The 18,794-nt window shown below is 45.9% G+C and overlaps 1 protein-coding gene across 2 annotated transcripts in view; it reads right to left on the bottom strand.

Moving 5' to 3' along the window:
- LOC142244620 (scinderin-like) overlaps window positions 1-18,794 on the bottom strand; it is an 83,013-nt gene that overhangs the window by 1,578 nt on the left and 62,641 nt on the right. For both annotated transcript variants that reach the window (XM_075316876.1, XM_075316877.1), the window contains exons 11-14: window positions 8,220-8,390; window positions 6,495-6,672; window positions 6,186-6,307; window positions 2,056-2,133 (exon numbers count right to left, since the gene is read on the bottom strand). In XM_075316876.1, coding sequence (XP_075172991.1) covers window positions 2,056-2,133; window positions 6,186-6,307; window positions 6,495-6,672; window positions 8,220-8,390 — 549 coding nt within the window. The remainder of the gene's footprint in view (window positions 1-2,055; window positions 2,134-6,185; window positions 6,308-6,494; window positions 6,673-8,219; window positions 8,391-18,794) is intronic.

The raw sequence follows: 18,794 nt of genomic DNA, 5'->3' as shown, positions 1-18,794 counted from the left end.
ACCAACCATGATGTGTATAAGATAATCAGGTCTGAGGTGAGAGAGGAGAGGGAGGAGGTCCATGAGGTTGGACCAGAGATGGACTGGATCCTCAGAAGATCCTCCAGATCGAGCAGCTTACTGGAGAACACAATCTGAAGCTGCCTACAACATGGCTCCGATTTAATTTTTTTTCTAAACTTTTATTTTTTATAGGGGTTTGATCCAAAAGTCATTATTGATGCTATAAGTTGAACATTTACTAATATTTTCCAGGAGGAACCTAAGGCTTTATACACACGTTGCATGTTTGTGGTGACCACAAAGATGCACAATTTTGGCCTCCCAAAAATGCACCCGTGGCAAAAATGCTACATCTGAAGCTCACGGCGAATGCCATAGAACATGACGGCCTGCTATGACCTCCACGCAGCAACTGAAGTGAGCCACGCGATCAGCGGTGATGTCACTCAGGTGATTGCGGTCACAGGTGGAGGTGCTAACCTGAGTGACGTCACCGGTGATCACGCGGCTCACTTCAATTGCTGCGTGGAGCACACAGCGGACAGTCATGTTCTATGGCACTCGCTGTGAGCTTCAGATATAGCAGTGGTGGAAGCATCGTGGGACCTCATGTGAATTACGTCAGTCCTGCAGGGGTGTTTTGGCAGTTAATAAAGTGGTGAGAGAGGGGGCTTTTTTGTCTTTTATTTTAAATAAAGGATTTTTTCGGTGTTTGTGTTTATTTACTTTCACTTACAGATTAGTGACGGCAGCGGGGTCTCATAGGACTTAGTGGCTCATGTGGGCTGCCATTAACTCCTTCATTACCCTGATTGCCACCACATCAGGGCAATCGGGAAGAGCCGGGTAAAGTGCTGGGACTGTCGCATCTAAAGGATGTGGCAATTTCGGGTGGCTGCTGGCTGATATTTTTAAGCTGTGGGTGCCCAATAACCATGGGTATCCCCAGTCAGAGAATACCAGCTCCCAGCTGTTCGGCTTTACATGTGCTGGTATCATAATATGAGGGGATCTACGCCAATTTATTTATTTATTTATTTAACTGTATGATATAGACACGCCCACCTACGTCTGTGATTGGAAGCCTCAAACATGCTGTCATTCAGAGTGGGGGCTCGTCTGACTGCAACCAATCACAGACGCTGGTGGGCGGGGCAAGCAGTGAATATGTATGAGCCTAATGAGAGGCCCGGGAAGAAGAATGAGAGGTCATGGGAGCAGTGTTACAGCTGTGCCGGTGAATCGATAAGTATGAAGCGCTTGCTCCTACCCTTTTACGCCGGATTCTGGTCCCCGGCATCTGACCAGATACAAGGGATCAATCCCCTGTCAACCCTGAGTCAACGGGGGTTTGATCTGCCAGTCCTACGAAACACAGGGGCAAAATGCAAAAATAATTGACATGCTGCATCTTTGTGGTCACCACAAAGATGCAGCCAAAAAAACGGCAACATGCGCACAGCAAAAACGAAATCTCATAGACTTTGCTGTGGAAAGAAATTCATGCAGTTTTGGGACCAAAACTGCATCCAAAAAAATATGCAGCGTGCGCACAAGGCCTAATGCATGTTAGGGCAGGTTATGGACCTAAGGAGTAAAAAGTTATCATCTGCAACTGACCCTGGTTTCTGACGTGGACAACAATTTTTCGTGAAAAAGGAGAATAGTAATGACGGGTGAATAGTAACTGTTCGTGTTCGGATTATTCGTAACAAATCCCAAAGTATTATTCCGGTATTCGTCGCGAATAACGAACCTAATGCGAGTTAATGGGGAACCCGAGCATTTTTCTTGCCGTGACGAATACTGGAATAGTACTCAGTATTCGGTAAGCATAATCCGGACACGGATAGTTACTAATCGCCCATCACTAGTCAGAACACCAAAGTTATAGGTGGCAGTAGATGATGACTCTTACAGATTTCCCATGCTGTATAATTCTGCATGAGATGAGCGCCCTCTAGTGGTGGTTGGAGGAGATCAGTGCTGCGCCCCCTAGTGGCCTTTTCAGAAGTTATTCCAGCATTTCAGCCAGATGATTGTCGCAGTTACCTGCTCCCAGGTGTCCAGCATCATCACATCATCCTCCGCCAGATCTTCTTGTGTGAACTCCCCGGGAACTTCTTCAACCTACGAGGCCCCATCATAGAGGAGAACGATGGTCACAGGGTTATTACAGACATTGCAAGAATATAATAAATACAGTCCCATTCCTGAAATACTCTGTGCAATATATAATGGACCAAAACTGCGTCCCTGAAGGCTTTTGTCCCCATTTACGCCTTCTATAGGTTGACTTTCTTTAAGCTAAAAATTTGCACAAAACTTTTGATGCAGTTTGGTGGAGTCGTGTTGGGGCTCATTCAGACGTCTGTTTTTCTTGTACCAGTTGTATCAGTGTTTTTCATGGACAGAACTCCTGCTTGTTATAGTCTATGGAGCTGTTCACATGTCTGTGTTTTCTTGAAGATCAAGTGGTCCAACAAAATCAGAGACGTCCAATTTTTATCCGAGTCTTGGCTCAATCTGGCCAATGCAAGTCTATAAGTCCGTGACAAGTCTATGACACTGTGACAAGTCTATGAGTCCGTGACAAGTCTATGAGTCCCTGACAAGTCTATGAGTCCGTGACAAGTCTATGAGTCCGTGACAAGTCTATGGGTCCATGACAAGTCTATGGGTCCATGACAAGTCTATGAGTCTGCGACAAGTCTATGGGTCTGTGTCAAGTCTATGAGACTGTGACAAGTCTATGAGTCCCTGACAAGTCTATGGGTCCATGACAAGTCTATGAGACTGTGACAAGTCTATGAGTCCATGACAAGTCAATGAATCCCTGACAAGTCTATGAGTCCCTGACAAGTCTATGAGTCCGTGACAAGTCTATGAGTCCGTGACAAGTCTATGAGACTGGGACAAGTCTATGAGTCCCTGACAAGTCTATGGGTCCGTGACAAGTCTATGGGTCCGTGACAAGTCTATGGGTCCGTGACAAGTCTATGAGTCCATGACAAGTCTATGGGTCCGTGACAAGTCTATGAGTCTGTGACAAGTCTATGGGTCCATGACAAGTCTATGGATCCGTGACAAGTCTATGAGTCCGTGACAAGTCTATGAGTCCGTGACCAGTCTATGAGACTGGGACAAGTCTATGAGTCCCTGACAAGTCTATGGGTCCGTGACAAGTCTATGAGTCCGTGACAAGTCTATGGGTCCGTGACAAGTCTATGGGTCCGTGATAAGTCTATGAGTCCGTGACAAGTCTATGAGTCCCTGACAAGTCTATGGGTCCGTGACAAGTCTATGGGTCCGTGACAAGTCTATGGGTCCGTGACAAGTCTATGAGTCCCTGACAAGTCTATGGGTCCGTGACAAGTCTATGAGTCTGTGACAAGTCTATGGGTCCATGACAAGTCTATGGATCCGTGACAAGTCTATGAGTCCATGACAAGTCTATGAGTCCGTGACAAGTCTATGAGTCCGTGACAAGTCTGTGAGTCCATGACAAGTCTATGAGTCCGTGACAAGTCTATGAGTCCGTGACAAGTCTGTGAGTCCATGACAAGTCTATGAGTCCGTGACAAGTCTGTGAGTCTGTGACAAGTCTGTGAGTCCGTGACAAGTCTATGAGTCCGTGACAAGTCTTTGAGTCCATGACAAGTCTTTGAGTCCATGACAAGTCTATGAGTCCGTGACAAGTATATGAGTCCGTGACAAGTCCATGAGTCCCTGACAAATCTATGGGTCCATGGCAAGTCTATGGGTCCATGACAAGTCTATGAGTCTGTGTCAAGTCTATGAGACTGTGACAAGTCTATGAGTCCGTGACAAGTCTATGAGACTGTGACAAGTCTATGGGTCCGTGACAAGTCTATGAGTCCCTGACAAGTCTATGGGTCCGTGACAAGTCTATGAGTCTGTGAACAGTCTATGGGTCCATGACAAGTCTATGGATCCGTGACAAGTCTATGAGTCCATGACAAGTCTATGAGTCCGTGACAAGTCTATGAGTCCGTGACAAGTCTGTGAGTCCATGACAAGTCTATGAGTCCGTGACAAGTCTATGAGTCCGTGACAAGTCTGTGAGTCCATGACAAGTCTATGAGTCCGTGACAAGTCTGTGAGTCTGTGACAAGTCTGTGAGTCCGTGACAAGTCTATGAGTCCGTGACAAGTCTTTGAGTCCATGACAAGTCTTTGAGTCCATGACAAGTCTATGAGTCCGTGACAAGTCTATGAGTCCGTGACAAGTCCATGAGTCCCTGACAAATCTATGGGTCCATGGCAAGTCTATGGGTCCATGACAAGTCTATGAGTCTGTGTCAAGTCTATGAGACTGTGACAAGTCTATGAGTCCGTGACAAGTCTATGAGACTGTGACAAGTCTATGAGTCCATGACAAGTCTATGAGTCCGTGACAAGTCTATGGGTCTGTGTCAAGTCTATGAGACTGTGACAAGTCTATGAGTCTGTGACAAGTCTATGAGTCCGTGACAAGTCTATGAGTCTGTGACAAGTCTATGGGTCCATGACAAGTCTATGGGCCTATTTTTGTGATGACCATTTTTCACAGACTGGTAAAATCTGGGGAAACCTCCATTAGTTTTTTTCAACAAAAACAACACACAATAAATAGGCCCAAAACATTTATGCATTTAACGAGAAAGTCTAAGTGCAAAAATAATAATAAATCTACGAGAGTAAGGGCATGTTCCCACGTTGCAGATTTTCTGCACCAAAAACTGCATCTCTTGGCAGGAAAAGCGCACAATTTTTATAGCAGTTTTACATTTTTTTATATGTTTTTCAATTTTTTTTGTATGCATTGTGATAGTAAAAAATGCTGGAAAAAAACAAGTCAACTGTATGGTGCAGTTTTTTTCTGCACCAAAATCTGCAATTTGTGCACAGAACTTCAGTATTCTTATAGACTTTGCTGGGATGCTTTTTTGCCTTGTAGATTGATTAAAATTTAAAGAAAAAAACGCATCAAAAAATGCAAAAAATATGCAGCGTGTGCCCACAGCTTAATGGAGATTGATCCAGTTTACAATGAGGCTCAGAGATTGTGGAAGCAGGTAAAGTTCACATGGCCATCCGTAGAAATCCAGAAGAAAAATGTATTCCAGCTTCTTAAAATTCCATAATTTTATTTACACCGTGCTCGGATCAAGAACGCTCTTGTGCGTCTGAAACGCGTTGCTTTCCCATTGTACTTGGAATGTCGTTTTAACGCGGTTTGAATCAAATTTTGAAATAGATTTTTCTTTTGTGCTCCTTTGTGTTTCGGTTTCTCACAATATTCTAGATCTCTGCTGCTTGTCAGTGAATGGAAGCAGAAGTTAACCCTTTCTATAGACGGGTCCTGGTCACAGCTGATACAATTGTGTCCAGTCTGCATAATCCTCTGTGAAGTATCAGTCAGGACCCCAGGTTGCTACAATGTATCACAGCTGGTAAAATGTATCCGAGCGCAGATAATTCATGCATCGTCTGGGTCCTGGTTCTGGCTAAGAGTCACATGTAGGACCCTTCTCTATCATGTCTCATTAAGGGTTGGTGTTGTGCCGACATCCCTGCAGGGAGGCCGACTGGGTCCCGTTCTCCTCTGCTGCTGCACGGCCATCCACCTGTGCTGCTGCCTAATTTACCATGCCAGTTTTCGGGAGTGCACCGTGCGCGCTCACATTGGCCCTCCTCTTAAAGGGCCGGCGTGCCTTTTCCCAGAAATGCCTCTAAGTCTATGGCTGAGAAGAATGTGTATTTAAGGCACCCTCCCTTTAGGGGAGATGCCTGCGCAATGCTTGTAATTAGCCAGTTAGTGTTCCAGTCTGCTACCTAGCTAGTTGTCAGGTCCTGAGCTCCAGCCCTGTTATTAGTGTGTCCATCTCTATTATTTGTCTACCCATATTTATCTATCCCTGCCAAACCCACCATTGTTTGTACACTCCTGTCCATCCTGCCCCAGTCACCCCGCCTGTACCCGTCTATACCTGAGTCCATCACCTGTCCTGGGAATCAGCTGCCACAGTGCCGATCACTGCCCCGGGAGTGGTACCTGGTGTCCACCTCATGGTGGGCACTTAGTTAAGCCCTTCTCACTAAAGGGTAAGCCCGGGCCATGAACATTACAGTTGGCTTATTGCAAAGCCCTTTCAATTATATGAAGAATCAGATTATTACCAGAAACCTCCCGGTTTTATTGGAGCATCCGTACAGTTTTGGTGGGTGGTCTTCCAATTGGGTTTCGAGGAGAGGAGACGTCTGATATTCCTTCTTACCGCCCAGGGCTGTCCAGAATGTATCTGATAAAAGGACAACATTTATAGGATTATAATCTGCGTGTATAGAGTTACAATGTTGCCACTATACTGTATATAATATGGGCAGCGGCTATATGCACATCCCGGAGCTTTGATTGACAGCCCGCGCTACAGCACAATGCACAGTGAGAACTGCCGAAGAACAAGCACCTGATGATGGGTCTCCTACCTGGCTCTTTGCCTTCTTCCACTTCTGTTCCTTTCCACTTCATGGTTGTCACCAGATATTTTGCGCCATTGATTTCTTCCACATTTGCTCCTTTTCCAATCCACATAATGGCCGAGTTATTTTGCAATTTCAGCACAAAAGCATCATTGGCGTTGAGTGATCGGGCATCGAGGTCAACCTGCAAATAAAGAGATAAAGAAGAAGGGTCCACTTACTCCGGAGTCCTATCGGTGAAACTGAAGTAGTTGATTAGAAAAATATAACCGACTTCTTGCAAAAAAAACAGCAGCGCGCCATCTACAGGTGGTAAATGGTATTGCAACTTTGCATTGTTAACGTCTGTGTAGCTGAGACACAATACCAAACACAACCTGAAAACACTGCCTGGGGCTCTTTCTGGCAGAATAAAGTCATGTTTTTGCCATCCTGGAAAACCTCATTATATAAACAAAGTTTTTGGGTTGATACAAACTATTTTCAGAGATTTATGTTATCCCTCTGTGCCCCATAACACTACCAGCCACAGTGCCCACGTATTAACAGAGAGCCCATAAGCAGAGATGGGCGAAACCGCAGATAATAGCAGGTCTAACTGGATTTTTTTTAAAAAAAAAAACAAACATCTGCCCAGACACTGATCCTCATATGGGAACCCGAACATTGTGCTGTAAAATGGTGGTAGAAAGGGCAAAGAGGGATTAGAGCAGGAGCGTTATACTCTCCAAGTCTCCTGCACGGCTTTAACTCTACTTCTGGGCCGCTCATTATTCTTATGCATATTGACTGCTTCCCCCGCCCACCGGCAGTCTCAGCATCTGTAATTGGTTAGTCAGACTGTGCCCCCACCCTGTATGGCAGCATCTGGGATTGGTTACAGTCAGACCGCGCCCCCACCCTGTATGGCAGCATCTGTGATTGGTTACAGTCAGACCACGCCCCCACCCTGTATGGCAGCATCTGTGATTGGTTAGTCAGACCACGCCCCCACCCTGTATGGCAGTATTTGTGATTGGTTACAGTCAGACCACGCCCCCACCCTGTATTGCAGCATCTGTGATTGGTTAGTCAGACTGCGCCCCCACACTGTATTTAAAGATCTGGGATTGGTTACAGTCAGACTGCGCCCCCACCCTGTATGGCAGCATCTGTGATTGGTTACAGTCATACTGCACCCCCACCCTGTATTGGAACATCTGTGATTGGCTAGTCAGACCACACCCCCACCCTGTATGGCAGTAATTGTGATTGGTTACAGTCAGACCGTGCCCCCACCCTGTTTGATAGCATCTGTGATTGGTTAGTCAGACTGCGCCCCCACCCTGTATTAGAACATCTGTGATTGGTTAGTCAGACCACGCCCCCACCCTGTGTGATAGCATCTGTGATTGGTTACAGTCAGACCGCACCCCCACCCTGTGTGATAGCATCTGTGATTGGTTACAGTAAGACGACACCCCCACCCTGTATGGCAGAATCTGGGATTGGCTACAGTCAGACCGTGCCACCACCCTGTATGGCAGCATCTGTGATTGCTTACAGTCAGACCATGCCCCCACCCTGTACGGCATCTGCTAAGTCACTGCACCCCCATAAGAATGCCAACCATAGTTTTCAAAACCCGATACACTTTTATCAGTGTACTCCATCATAGTGCCGCCCTTAATGCCACTGCAATGATACATATACTTTCTACTGATATACGCCCATGAGTAACGTCTTCTGTACCTCATTTATCCTTGTGATTGACCTGATGTTCTTTCTCACGTGGAAGAGACGGACGGGACGCGGAGGAGCCTGACCACCCTTCCGGGATGTGCCGTCCTTGAAGACAATTAGTGGCTTGTCTTTGAATATGGCCAGAAGATGTGGAGGCTCCTTCCCCTGAGAGACGCGAGTCTGGAGAAACAGAAACAAAGACGTTCAGGGCGTAAATATATGAATCCAGTCGCATACAAGGTTATCCTGGAAAAACAGTTGCTTTCTTCTGCTCAGGCAATGTTCCCCAACTCTCAGATCTGTTTTTTCCAGCAGGACAATGCACCATGCCACACAGCTAGGTCAATCAATGTGTGGATGAAGGACCACCACATCAAAACCCTGTCATGGTCAGCCCAATCTCCAAACCTGAACCCCATTGAAAACCTCTGAAATGTAATCAAGAGGAAGATAGATAGTCACAAGCCATCAAACAGAGAAGAACGAGAAGAACTGCTTACATTTTTGCACCAGGAGTGGCATAAGGTCGCCCAAAAGCAGTGTGAAGACTGGTGGAAAGCAGCCAAGACGCATGAAAGCTGGGATTAAACATGGTTATTCCACAAAATATTGATTTCTGAATCTTCTTGAGATAAAATATTATTAGTATTGTTGCTGCTGAATTATTATGAACTTGCTTTCTTTGCATTATTTGTGCATTGTTTTGTTATTTTGACCATTTCTCATTTTCAGAAAATAAATACAAAATTTATCGCTTGGAAATTCGGAGACGTCGTCTGGAGTTTATAGAATAAAAGAACAATTTACATTTCACTCAAATATAAAGAGAAAAATCAGAAAAACTGAAAATGTGGAAGCGGTCTCTTAATTTTTTCCAGAGCATGAGATATATATATATATATATATATATATATATATATATATATATATACAGTGCTGGCCAAAAGTATTGGCACCCCTGGAATTCTGTCAGATAATACTCAGTTTCTTCCTGAAAATGATTGCAATCACAAATTCTTTGGTTTTATTATCTTCATTTATTTTGCTTGCAATGAAAAACACAAAAGAGAATGAAACAAAAATCAAATCATTGATCATTTCACACAAAACTCCAAAAATGGGCCAGACAAAAGTATTGGCACCCTTAAGGCCCCGTCACACTAAGCAACATCGCTAGCAACATCGCTGCTAACGAACAACTTTTGTGACGTTGCTAGCGATGTCACTGTGTGTGACATCCAGCAACAACCTGGCCCCTACTGTGAGGTCGTTGGTTGTTGCTGAATGTCCTGGGCCATTTTTTAGTTGTTGCTGTCCTGCTGTGAAGCACAGATCGCTGTGTGTGACAGCGACAGAGCAACAACTAAATGTGCAGGCAGCAGGAGCCGGCTTCTGCGGAGGCTGGTAACCACGGTAAACATCGGGTAACCAAGAAGCCCTGTCCTTGGTTACCCGATATTTACCTTTGTTACCAGCCTCCTCCGCTCTCACTGTCAGTGCCGGCTCCTGCTCTGTGCACATGTAGCTGCAGGACACAGCGGCGCTGGGGGCTGGTCACTGGTTGCTGGTGAGCTCACCAGCAACTCGTGTAGCGACGCTCCAGCGATCCCTGCCAGGTCAGGTTGCTGGTGGGATCGCTGGAGCGTCGCAGTGTGACATCTCACCAGCAACCTCCTAGCAACTTACCAGCGATCCCTATCGTTGTTGGGATCACTGGTAAGTTGCTTAGTGTGACTGGACCTTTAGCCTAATACTTGTTTGCACAACCTTTAGCCAAAATAACTGCGCACAACCGCTTCCGGTAACCATCAATGAGTTTCTTACAATGCTCTCTTGGAATTTTAGACCATTCTTCTTTGGCAAACTGCTCCAGGTCCCTGAGATGTGAAGGGGCCTTCTCCAAACTGCCATTGTGAGATCTCTCCACAGGTGTTCTATGGGATTCAGGTCTGGACTCATTGCTGGCTACTTTAGTAGTCTCCAGTGCTTTCTCTCAAACCATTTTCTAATGCTATTTGAAGTGTGTTTTGGGTCATTGTCCTGCTGGAAGACCCATGACCTCTGAGGGAGACCCAGCTTCCTCACACTGGGCCCTACATTATGCTGCAAAATGTGTTTGTAGTTTTCAGACTTCATAATGCCATGCACACGGTCAAGCAGTCCAGTGCCAGAGGCATCAAAGCAACCCCAAAACATCAGAGAACCTCCGCCATGTTTGACTGTAAGGACCGTGTTATTTTCTTTGAATGCTTCTTTTTTTTCCTGTTAACTCTATGTTGATGGCTTTTCCCAAAAAGCTCTACTTTTGTCTCATCTGACCAGAGAACATTCTTCCAAAATGTTTTAGGCTTTCTCAGGTAAGTTTTGGCAAACTCCAGCCTGGCTTTTTTATGTCTCGGGGTAAGAAGTGGGGTCTTCCTGGGTATCCTACCATACAGTCCCTTTTCATTCAGACGCCGACGGATAGCACGGGCTGACACTGTTGTACCCTCGGACTGCAGGGCAGCTTGAACTTGTTTGGATGTTAGTCGAGGTTCTTTATCCACCATCCGCACAATCTTGCGTTGAAATCTCTCGTCAGTTTTTCTTTTCCTTCCACATCTAGGGAGGTTACCACAGTGCCATGGGCTTTACACTTCTTGATGACTAGAGATGAGCGAACCGGTCGCGGTTCGGCTCGAGGTAGCAAAGTCTTTCCTGATCCCAGCTCTGTTCATCTTGGCTTCTTTTAAAAACACAGCAAGCAAGGGTTACTCCAAGCGGAGTCTCCCTTTTTTCCAAAAATTGGGCCACACAGACACCCACCCCATCAGTGGCAGCACTTGGGCCCTAGTTGCAAACAGGATGTTTTGATTTGCATCAAGCACATTCAAAAATACGCCATTCTTATCCGTCCCCAGGATGACACCGGGGTAGGTAGCAAAGTCTTTCCTGATCCCAGCTCTGTTCATCTTGGCTTCTTTTAAAAACACAGCAAGCAAGGGTTACTCCAAGCGGAGTCTCCCTTTTTTCCAAAAATTGGGCCACACAGACACCCACCCCATCAGTGGCAGCACTTGGGCCCTAGTTGCAAACAGGATGTTTTGATTTGCATCAAGCACATTCCAAATCCACAAGCATTTACTCTCCCCAGGATGACACAGGGGTAGTAAATTCCTTCTGGATCCATGACTTGTTCATTTTGATGAACGTCAGTCTGTCCACATTGTCACTGGACAGACGCGTGCGCTTATCTGTCAGCACACACCCAGCAGCACTGAATACACGTTCAGAGACAACGCTGGCAGCTGGACACGACAAAATCTCCAAGGCGTAACTGGAGAGCTGTGGCCATTTTTCTATGTTTGAAGCCCAAAAGGAGCAAGGCTCCAGTTGCACAGTCATGGCATCGATGTTCATTTGGAGATACTCCTGTATCATCCTCTCCAGCCGTTGACTATGTGTCAGACTTGTTGTCTCTGGTGGCCTTGCAAAAGAGGGTCTAAAAAAATTATGAAAAGATTCCATAAAATTGCTGTTACCGGCACCAGATACGGTCCTACTGGTACGGGTAGACTGGTGAAGATGACGAGACCGTCCCATGTTTGTCAAGTTACAACTGGGAGATTCCCTCCCTGCACCTGCACGGTTGTTTGGTGGAAAAGCCGAGCTAAGATCGAGTAACAGCTTCTGCTGATACTCCTGCATACGTGCGTCCCTTTCTATGGCTGGAATTATGTCACAAAATTTGGACTTGTCCCGGGGATCTAATAGTGTGGCAATCCAGTAGTCATCATCACTTCTAATTTTGACAATACGAGGGTCATGTTGGAGGTAGTGCAGCAAGAAGGCGCTCATGTGTCTTGCGCAGCCATGCGGACCAAGTCCACGCTGTGTTTGTGGCATAGAGGTGCTAACCGTTCTTTCTTCCTCTGACATCTCCCCCCAACCTCTTTCAACTGAAATTTGACCAAGGTCTCCCTCATCCGCTGAGTCTTCCATGTCCATGGACAGTTCGTCCTCCATTTCTTCATGTTCTCCTGCACCTTGCTCAACATTTCGCCTGCTACTATGCGCCCTTGTCGATCCCTGTTCCCTATGGTCCCATGCCTGCTGCGTTGGTGATGATGAACGTCTGGATCTTGGTGATGTTGTTGTCCCTTGCACATATGAATCCTCCTGTAGTTCCTCCCCTTCATGTTGTCCCACCCCCTGACTCCGAATAGTGTTTAGCGTGTGCTCCAGCATGTAAATGACTGGAATCGTCATGCTGATAATGGCATTGTCAGAGCTAAACATATTCGTCGCCATGTCGAAACTGTGCAGAAGGGTGCATAGGTCCTTGATCTGAGACCACTCCATCAGGGTGATCTGCCCCACCTCTGCATCTCGTTGGCCCAGGCTATACGTCATGACGTATTGCACCAGGGCTCTGCGGTGCTGCCACAGTCGCTGTAACATGTGTAGAGTTGAATTCCAGCGTGTCGCCACATCGCATTTCAGGCGATGAACCGGCAGGCCGAAAGACTTCTGGAGCGATGCAAGTCGCTCAGCTGCGGCGCTTGAACGCCGGAAGTGAGCAGACAGTTTTCGTGCCCTGTTCAGAAGGCCATCTAGGCCGGGATAGTGTGTTAAAAATTGCTGCACGACAAGGTTCAACACGTGAGCCATACAAGGTACGTGTGTCACCTTGCCCAGGCGAAGGGCCGCACCCAGGTTTGCAGCATTGTCGCACACGGCCTTACCAGGCTGCAGGTTGAGTGGAGACAACCATTTATTAAACTCGGACCGCAGAGCTGACCACAACTCCTCAGCTGTGTGACTCTTATTACCAAGACATGTCAAGCTAAAGACCGCCTGATGCCGTTGCGCTCGGCTGCCAGCATAGTAATGAGGCGTGCGTGATTCCTTCTGCGCAGTGAGAACGCTGGTGGCCTGACCAGGCAGGCTTGGGGCGGAGGTGGAGGACCCAGATGAGGTGGAGGATGCAGAAGCTGTGGCGGAACTTGGACAGACAGAGGATTGACACACAAGTCGTGGGGACGGCAAGACTTGTGCAGCAGACCCTTCACCATCTATCACCATAGTTACCCAGTGCCCAGTCAGCGACATGTAACGTCCCTGTCCATGCTTACTGGTCCAAGTATCGGTGGTGAAATGCACCCGTTCACACACAGAGTTTCTCAAGGAAGCGGTGATGTTGTGTGCGACATGCTGGTGTAGCGCGGGCACACCTTTCTTAGAGAAGTAGTGGCGACTAGGCATCTGGTACTGGGGCACAGCGACAGACATAAGGTCTCTAAAATCCTGTGTGTCCACTAGGCGGAAAGGCAGCATTTCGGTAGCCAACAGCTTACAGAGGGATAGAGTCAACCTCTTAGCTTTGTCATGGGTCGGAGGAAGTGGCCTTTTATTTGACCACATCTGAGGGACAGAGATCTGGCTGCTGTGTGTAGACGGTGTTGAGTAGGGTGTCCCTGGAAAAATGCAGGTTTGTGAGGAAAGTGCAGGCGGAGACATGATGTTGCCTTCATCCAACGTTGGTGCTATCGATGTCTGAGAGAGCTGTACACACTCACTTGTTTCCCCTTCCAAACCAACTGACGACCTTACAAGCAAACTGCCTGTTGCGGTTACAGTGGTGGAAGTTTTGCGTGGAAAAACAGGTGTGACAGCTGTCCCCACAGTCCTAGAAGATGACGAGCGCGCGGATGCACTGGAAGGGGCGGGCGGTGGATGGTTCGCTCCGCTAGCCGGCATTGCAGCACGGTGAGCTTCCCACCGGGACTTATGATATTTATTCATGTGACGATTCATGGAAGAAGTTGTCAAACTGCTGAGGTTTTGACCTCTACTAACAGAATCATGACAAATGTTACATATCACATGAGTTGGGCGATCTTTTTCGATGTGAAAAAAGGCCCAGGCTAGGCAAGGCTTAGAGGCCATGCGACCTGTTGATCCACCCCGAATAATGCTCATAGGCAGAGTGGTGGCTGAGGATGCAGTTGTAGACGTGCTACCAGTGCTCCGACTCTGTCCAGGAAGGCGCAAGGTAACTTCGTCGTCGGTTGCATCCTCCTCCACCGCCTCTGTTGACCTCCTCGAGTGCCTGACTGGGGGTTGACAGTAGGTGGGATCTAGAACGTCATCATCAATTGTTGTGTTTGCACTCCCCTCCCCCTCAGACCGAGCCTCTTCTTGCCCTGACCGAATATTTAAGTTGTCATCCCAATCGGGTATCTGCGTCTCATCTTCATCAGTATGTTCCTCATTGTCTATAACCACAGGTGTTACAGTTTGTGACAAAGGGTCAACATTATGCTCAGAAACTTGGTCCTCACGGCCTGAATCTGAGTCACAAAGGTTCTGGGCATCACTGCAGACCATTTCCTGTTCTGTACTCACTGTAGCTTGGGAGCAGACCTCTGATTCCCAGGCTATAGTGTGACTGAACAGCTCTGCAGACTCAGCCATCTCAGTTCCACCATACTGTGCAGGGCTGATGGAGACTTCAGAGCTGGGAGAAATCAAGTGTGATTGGGATGACAACTCAGAGGAATGGTGTTTTTTGGATGCGGTACTTGAAGTGGCTGAGAGGGCACTTGTTGGACCACTTGAGATCCATTCAAGCATTTTCCTTTTTTGCCCATCATCTACCTTTGTTCCTCTTGTTCGTGTCCGTAAAAAAGGGAGCACATCGGATTGTCCACAATAAGTAGTAGACATCTTACTTTTGCTAGTAGATGGTCTATCTTCAGCAGATGATAATGGAGCTTTGCCACCTTCCCCACTGACAAAACATTTTTTGCCTTTTCCACCACGCCTCTTCCCCTTTCCACCAGCATCTGTCATTTTGCCACTCATGTTGATTGCGACAAGATTGTGGACTGAAAATGTGGTAGTAAAAATTGAGAGGTGGTGAAGATTGCAGTGGTGGTCTAGCTTTATTAACAGCAGAATAATAAAGAATAAATATCCCTGACAATGTAACTTAGTTATAATTCGTTGGAGTGTGCAACGCAGGCAGACGTGCTGCAAATGTCTTGGCACTAGTGGGACTATAGCAAAGTCCAATAGCCACGTATAGGATGCCACTAGGTACACTGAGTGTTTGCTAGTATAATGGCTTCGTTATAATTTGTTGTAGTGTGCAACGCAGGCAGATGCGCTCTGCAAATGTCTTGGCACTAGTGGGACTATAGCAAAGTCCAATAGCCACGTATAGGATGCCACTAGGTACACTGAGTGTGTGCTAGTATAATGGCTTCGTTATAATTAGTTGGAGTGTGCAACGCAGGCAGATGCGCTCTGCAAATGTCTTGGCACTAGTGGGACTATAGCAAAGTCCAATAGCCACGTATAGGATGCCACTAGGTACACTGAGTGTTTGCTAGTATAATGGCTTCGTTATAATTAGTTGGAGTGTGCAACGCAGGCAGATGCGCTCTGCAAATGTCTTGGCACTAGTGGGACTATAGCAAAGTCCAATAGCCACGTATAGGATGCCACTAGGTACACTGAGTGTTTGCTAGTATAATGGCTTCGTTATAATTAGTTGGAGTGTGCAACGCAGGCAGATGCGCTCTGCAAATGTCTTGGCACTAGTGGGACTATAGCAAAGTCCAATAGCCACGTATAGGATGCCACTAGGTACACTGAGTGTTTGCTAGTATAATGGCTTCGTTATAATTAGTTGGAGTGTGCAACGCAGGCAGATGCGCTCTGCAAATGTCTTGGCACTAGTGGGACTATAGCAAAGTCCAATAGCCACGTATAGGATGCCACTAGGTACACTGAGTGTTTGCTAGTATAATGGCTTCGTTATAATTAGTTGGAGTGTGCAACGCAGGCAGATGCGCTCTGCAAATGTCTTGGCACTAGTGGGACTATAGCAAAGTCCAATAGCCACGTATAGGATGCCACTAGGTACACTGTGTGTTTGCTAGTATAATGGCTGAGTTTAAAAAACTTGGAGTGTGCAATGCAGGCAGATGTGCTCTGCTAATGTCTTTGCACTAGTGGGACTATAGCAAAGTCCAATAGCCACGTATAGGATGCCACTAGGTACACTGAGTGTGTGCTAGTATAATGGCTTCGTTATAATTAGTTGGAGTGTGCAACGCAGGCAGATGCGCTCTGCAAATGTCTTTGCACTAGTGGGACTATAGCAAAGTCCAATAGCCACGTATAGGATGCCACTAGGTACACTGAGTGTTTGCTAGTAAAATTGCTTAGTTTAAAAAACTTGGAGTGTGCAATGCAGGCAGACGTGCTCTGCAAATGTCTTTGCACTAGTGGGACTATAGCAAAGTCCAATAGCCACAGATAGGATGCCACTAGGTACACTGAGTGTTTGCTAGTATAATGGCTTAGTTATGAGTTGGAGTGTGCAGAGGACAAGAGGGTACAGTGGCAGGATTGTGGTGCTCTGGGTAGAGGAATGGAAGCCTGCCTTTCTATTCCCTCCTAATGGTGAAATGCAGGGAGGAAATCCCTGACCTGGGCTACACAGACGCTGTTGCTGTTTGCAGGACCTGTCACCTATGGCTCTCTGACCCTGCCGGTACGAGCCCTTAAAAGGACTGCTATAAAGTGCTCTCCCTAAGCTGTCTAACGCTGTGTATGCAGCGCATACAGCTGTATCGGCGATAGGACAAAGGACGGAACTGCGACAGTGATGTCTGACACCAAAGACGCAGAAGGCAGATAATGGCGATCGTGAAGAAAATGTCCGGTTTTATAATGCAGGGACATGTGACATGCAGATCCTATCACACATGCCGTTGCTTCTCTGCCTCAAAGTCCACTTAGGTGTGTGTGTGTCTGTGATTGGCTGACATGCTGGCCCGCCCCACAAGACGCGCGCGCTTAGGGAAGGAAGACAAGAAAAAAAAAAAAAAAAATGGCGATCGCCATTATAGAAACAGCAGTGATCTGAAGGCGCTGTTCACGCACACTATACACTGAAATGTCATAATAGTGTGATTCACAGAGTGACTTACACTATTACAGCAGAAACCAAGCTAGGATTTAGCTGTTTTTTGGCTGCTAGAACCGTTCTCGAACGTTTCTAGAACTATCGAGCTTTTGCAAAAAGCTCGAGTTCTAGTTCGATCTAGAACATGCCCCAAAATCACTCGAGCCTAGAACTGGAGAACCACGAACCACGAACCGCGCTCAACTCTATTGATGACACTGCGCACCGGAGACACAGGAACTTTCAGGTCTTTGGAGATGGACTTGTAGCCTTGAGATTGCTCATGCTTCCTCACAATTTGGATTCTCAAGTCCTCAGACAGTTCTTTGGTCTTCTTTCTTTTCTCCATGCTCAATGTGGTGCACACAAGGACACAGGACAGAGGTTGAGTCAACTTTAATCCATGTCACCTGCTGCAAGTGTGATTTATCATTGCCAGCACCTGTTAGGTGCCACAGGTAAGTTACAGGGGCTGTTATTACACTAATTAGAGAAGCATCAAATTATTTTTCAAACAGTGCCAATACTTTTGTCCACCCCCTTTTTATGTTTGGTGTGGAATTATATCCAATTTGGCTTTATGACAATTTTTTTTTTGTTTTCATTGAAGACAAATTAAATGAAGATAATAATACCAAAGAATTTGTGATTGCAATAATTTCCAGGAAGAAACTGAGTATTATCTGACAGAATTGCAGGGGCGCCGATACTTTTGGCCAGCACTGTATATATGTCATGGAGAAATACATTGTTTTATCTTTTATATTATGCAGTATTGATATATTTATAATATAATTAGTAGTTTAATATTTTTTTGTAGTATACGTTTTTGTTGTAGTGGTATATTATTTTATATTATATTAGGAGTATTAGCAGCAGTAATAACAATCTAATATTTTAGTAATAGAATGTTATTAAAATGACTACATGTATTAGTATTATTTCAGTTCAATTAGTATATAGCGGTATATTATTTTAGTATTTACCATTATTTTATATGCATTTCTACCTATGGATTTTCCACATGCTATATGGAAAATCTGCACATAAAACACAGTGTACCAGCAGGTGAAATTGACATCTCGCGATTACAACCACGCACCGCTGGTCAGTTTTATGCACCATTAATGGGCACGAGATTTCTTGTAGTATATTTTTTAGTGGAAGTAGTGGTCAAATTTTAATTAAAGATGAACGAATTTCAATGACAGTCAAATTTGTTTTAAATTTTAGGAAACTCGCAGGTACCGACAAAATCAAAGAATTTGCAATTTAATTCATACAAATGGCTAAAAAATACTCAATGTCATTTTACACAGAGCAGAGTCTCATGTCCTCTGACACGACCATCCAACCGCCCCATAATGTCTTGTAGCAATCACACCACATGGATTGGTGGAGTTAATCAAGAGGGATGGTCAAATCCTATATAAAAGCCAAGGCAGAGAATGCAGCAGCCACCTTGTAACGAATCTGGATAGTGAGATGACGTCACTCAAAATACTTTTTATTTCTAACGATGTCTCATGCAGGGAAAAGAGACTTCCAGTTTCTACACAGAGCTTAGAAGTAGAGATGGGCGAATAGTGAAATATTTGGGTTCCGATGATGCTATTCTTCCCTAC

The sequence above is a fragment of the Anomaloglossus baeobatrachus genome, chromosome 6, assembly GCF_048569485.1.
Source record: "Anomaloglossus baeobatrachus isolate aAnoBae1 chromosome 6, aAnoBae1.hap1, whole genome shotgun sequence".
Classification (NCBI taxonomy): domain Eukaryota; kingdom Metazoa; phylum Chordata; class Amphibia; order Anura; family Aromobatidae; genus Anomaloglossus; species Anomaloglossus baeobatrachus.
This window is presented reverse-complemented; position numbering and strand designations above follow the sequence as displayed.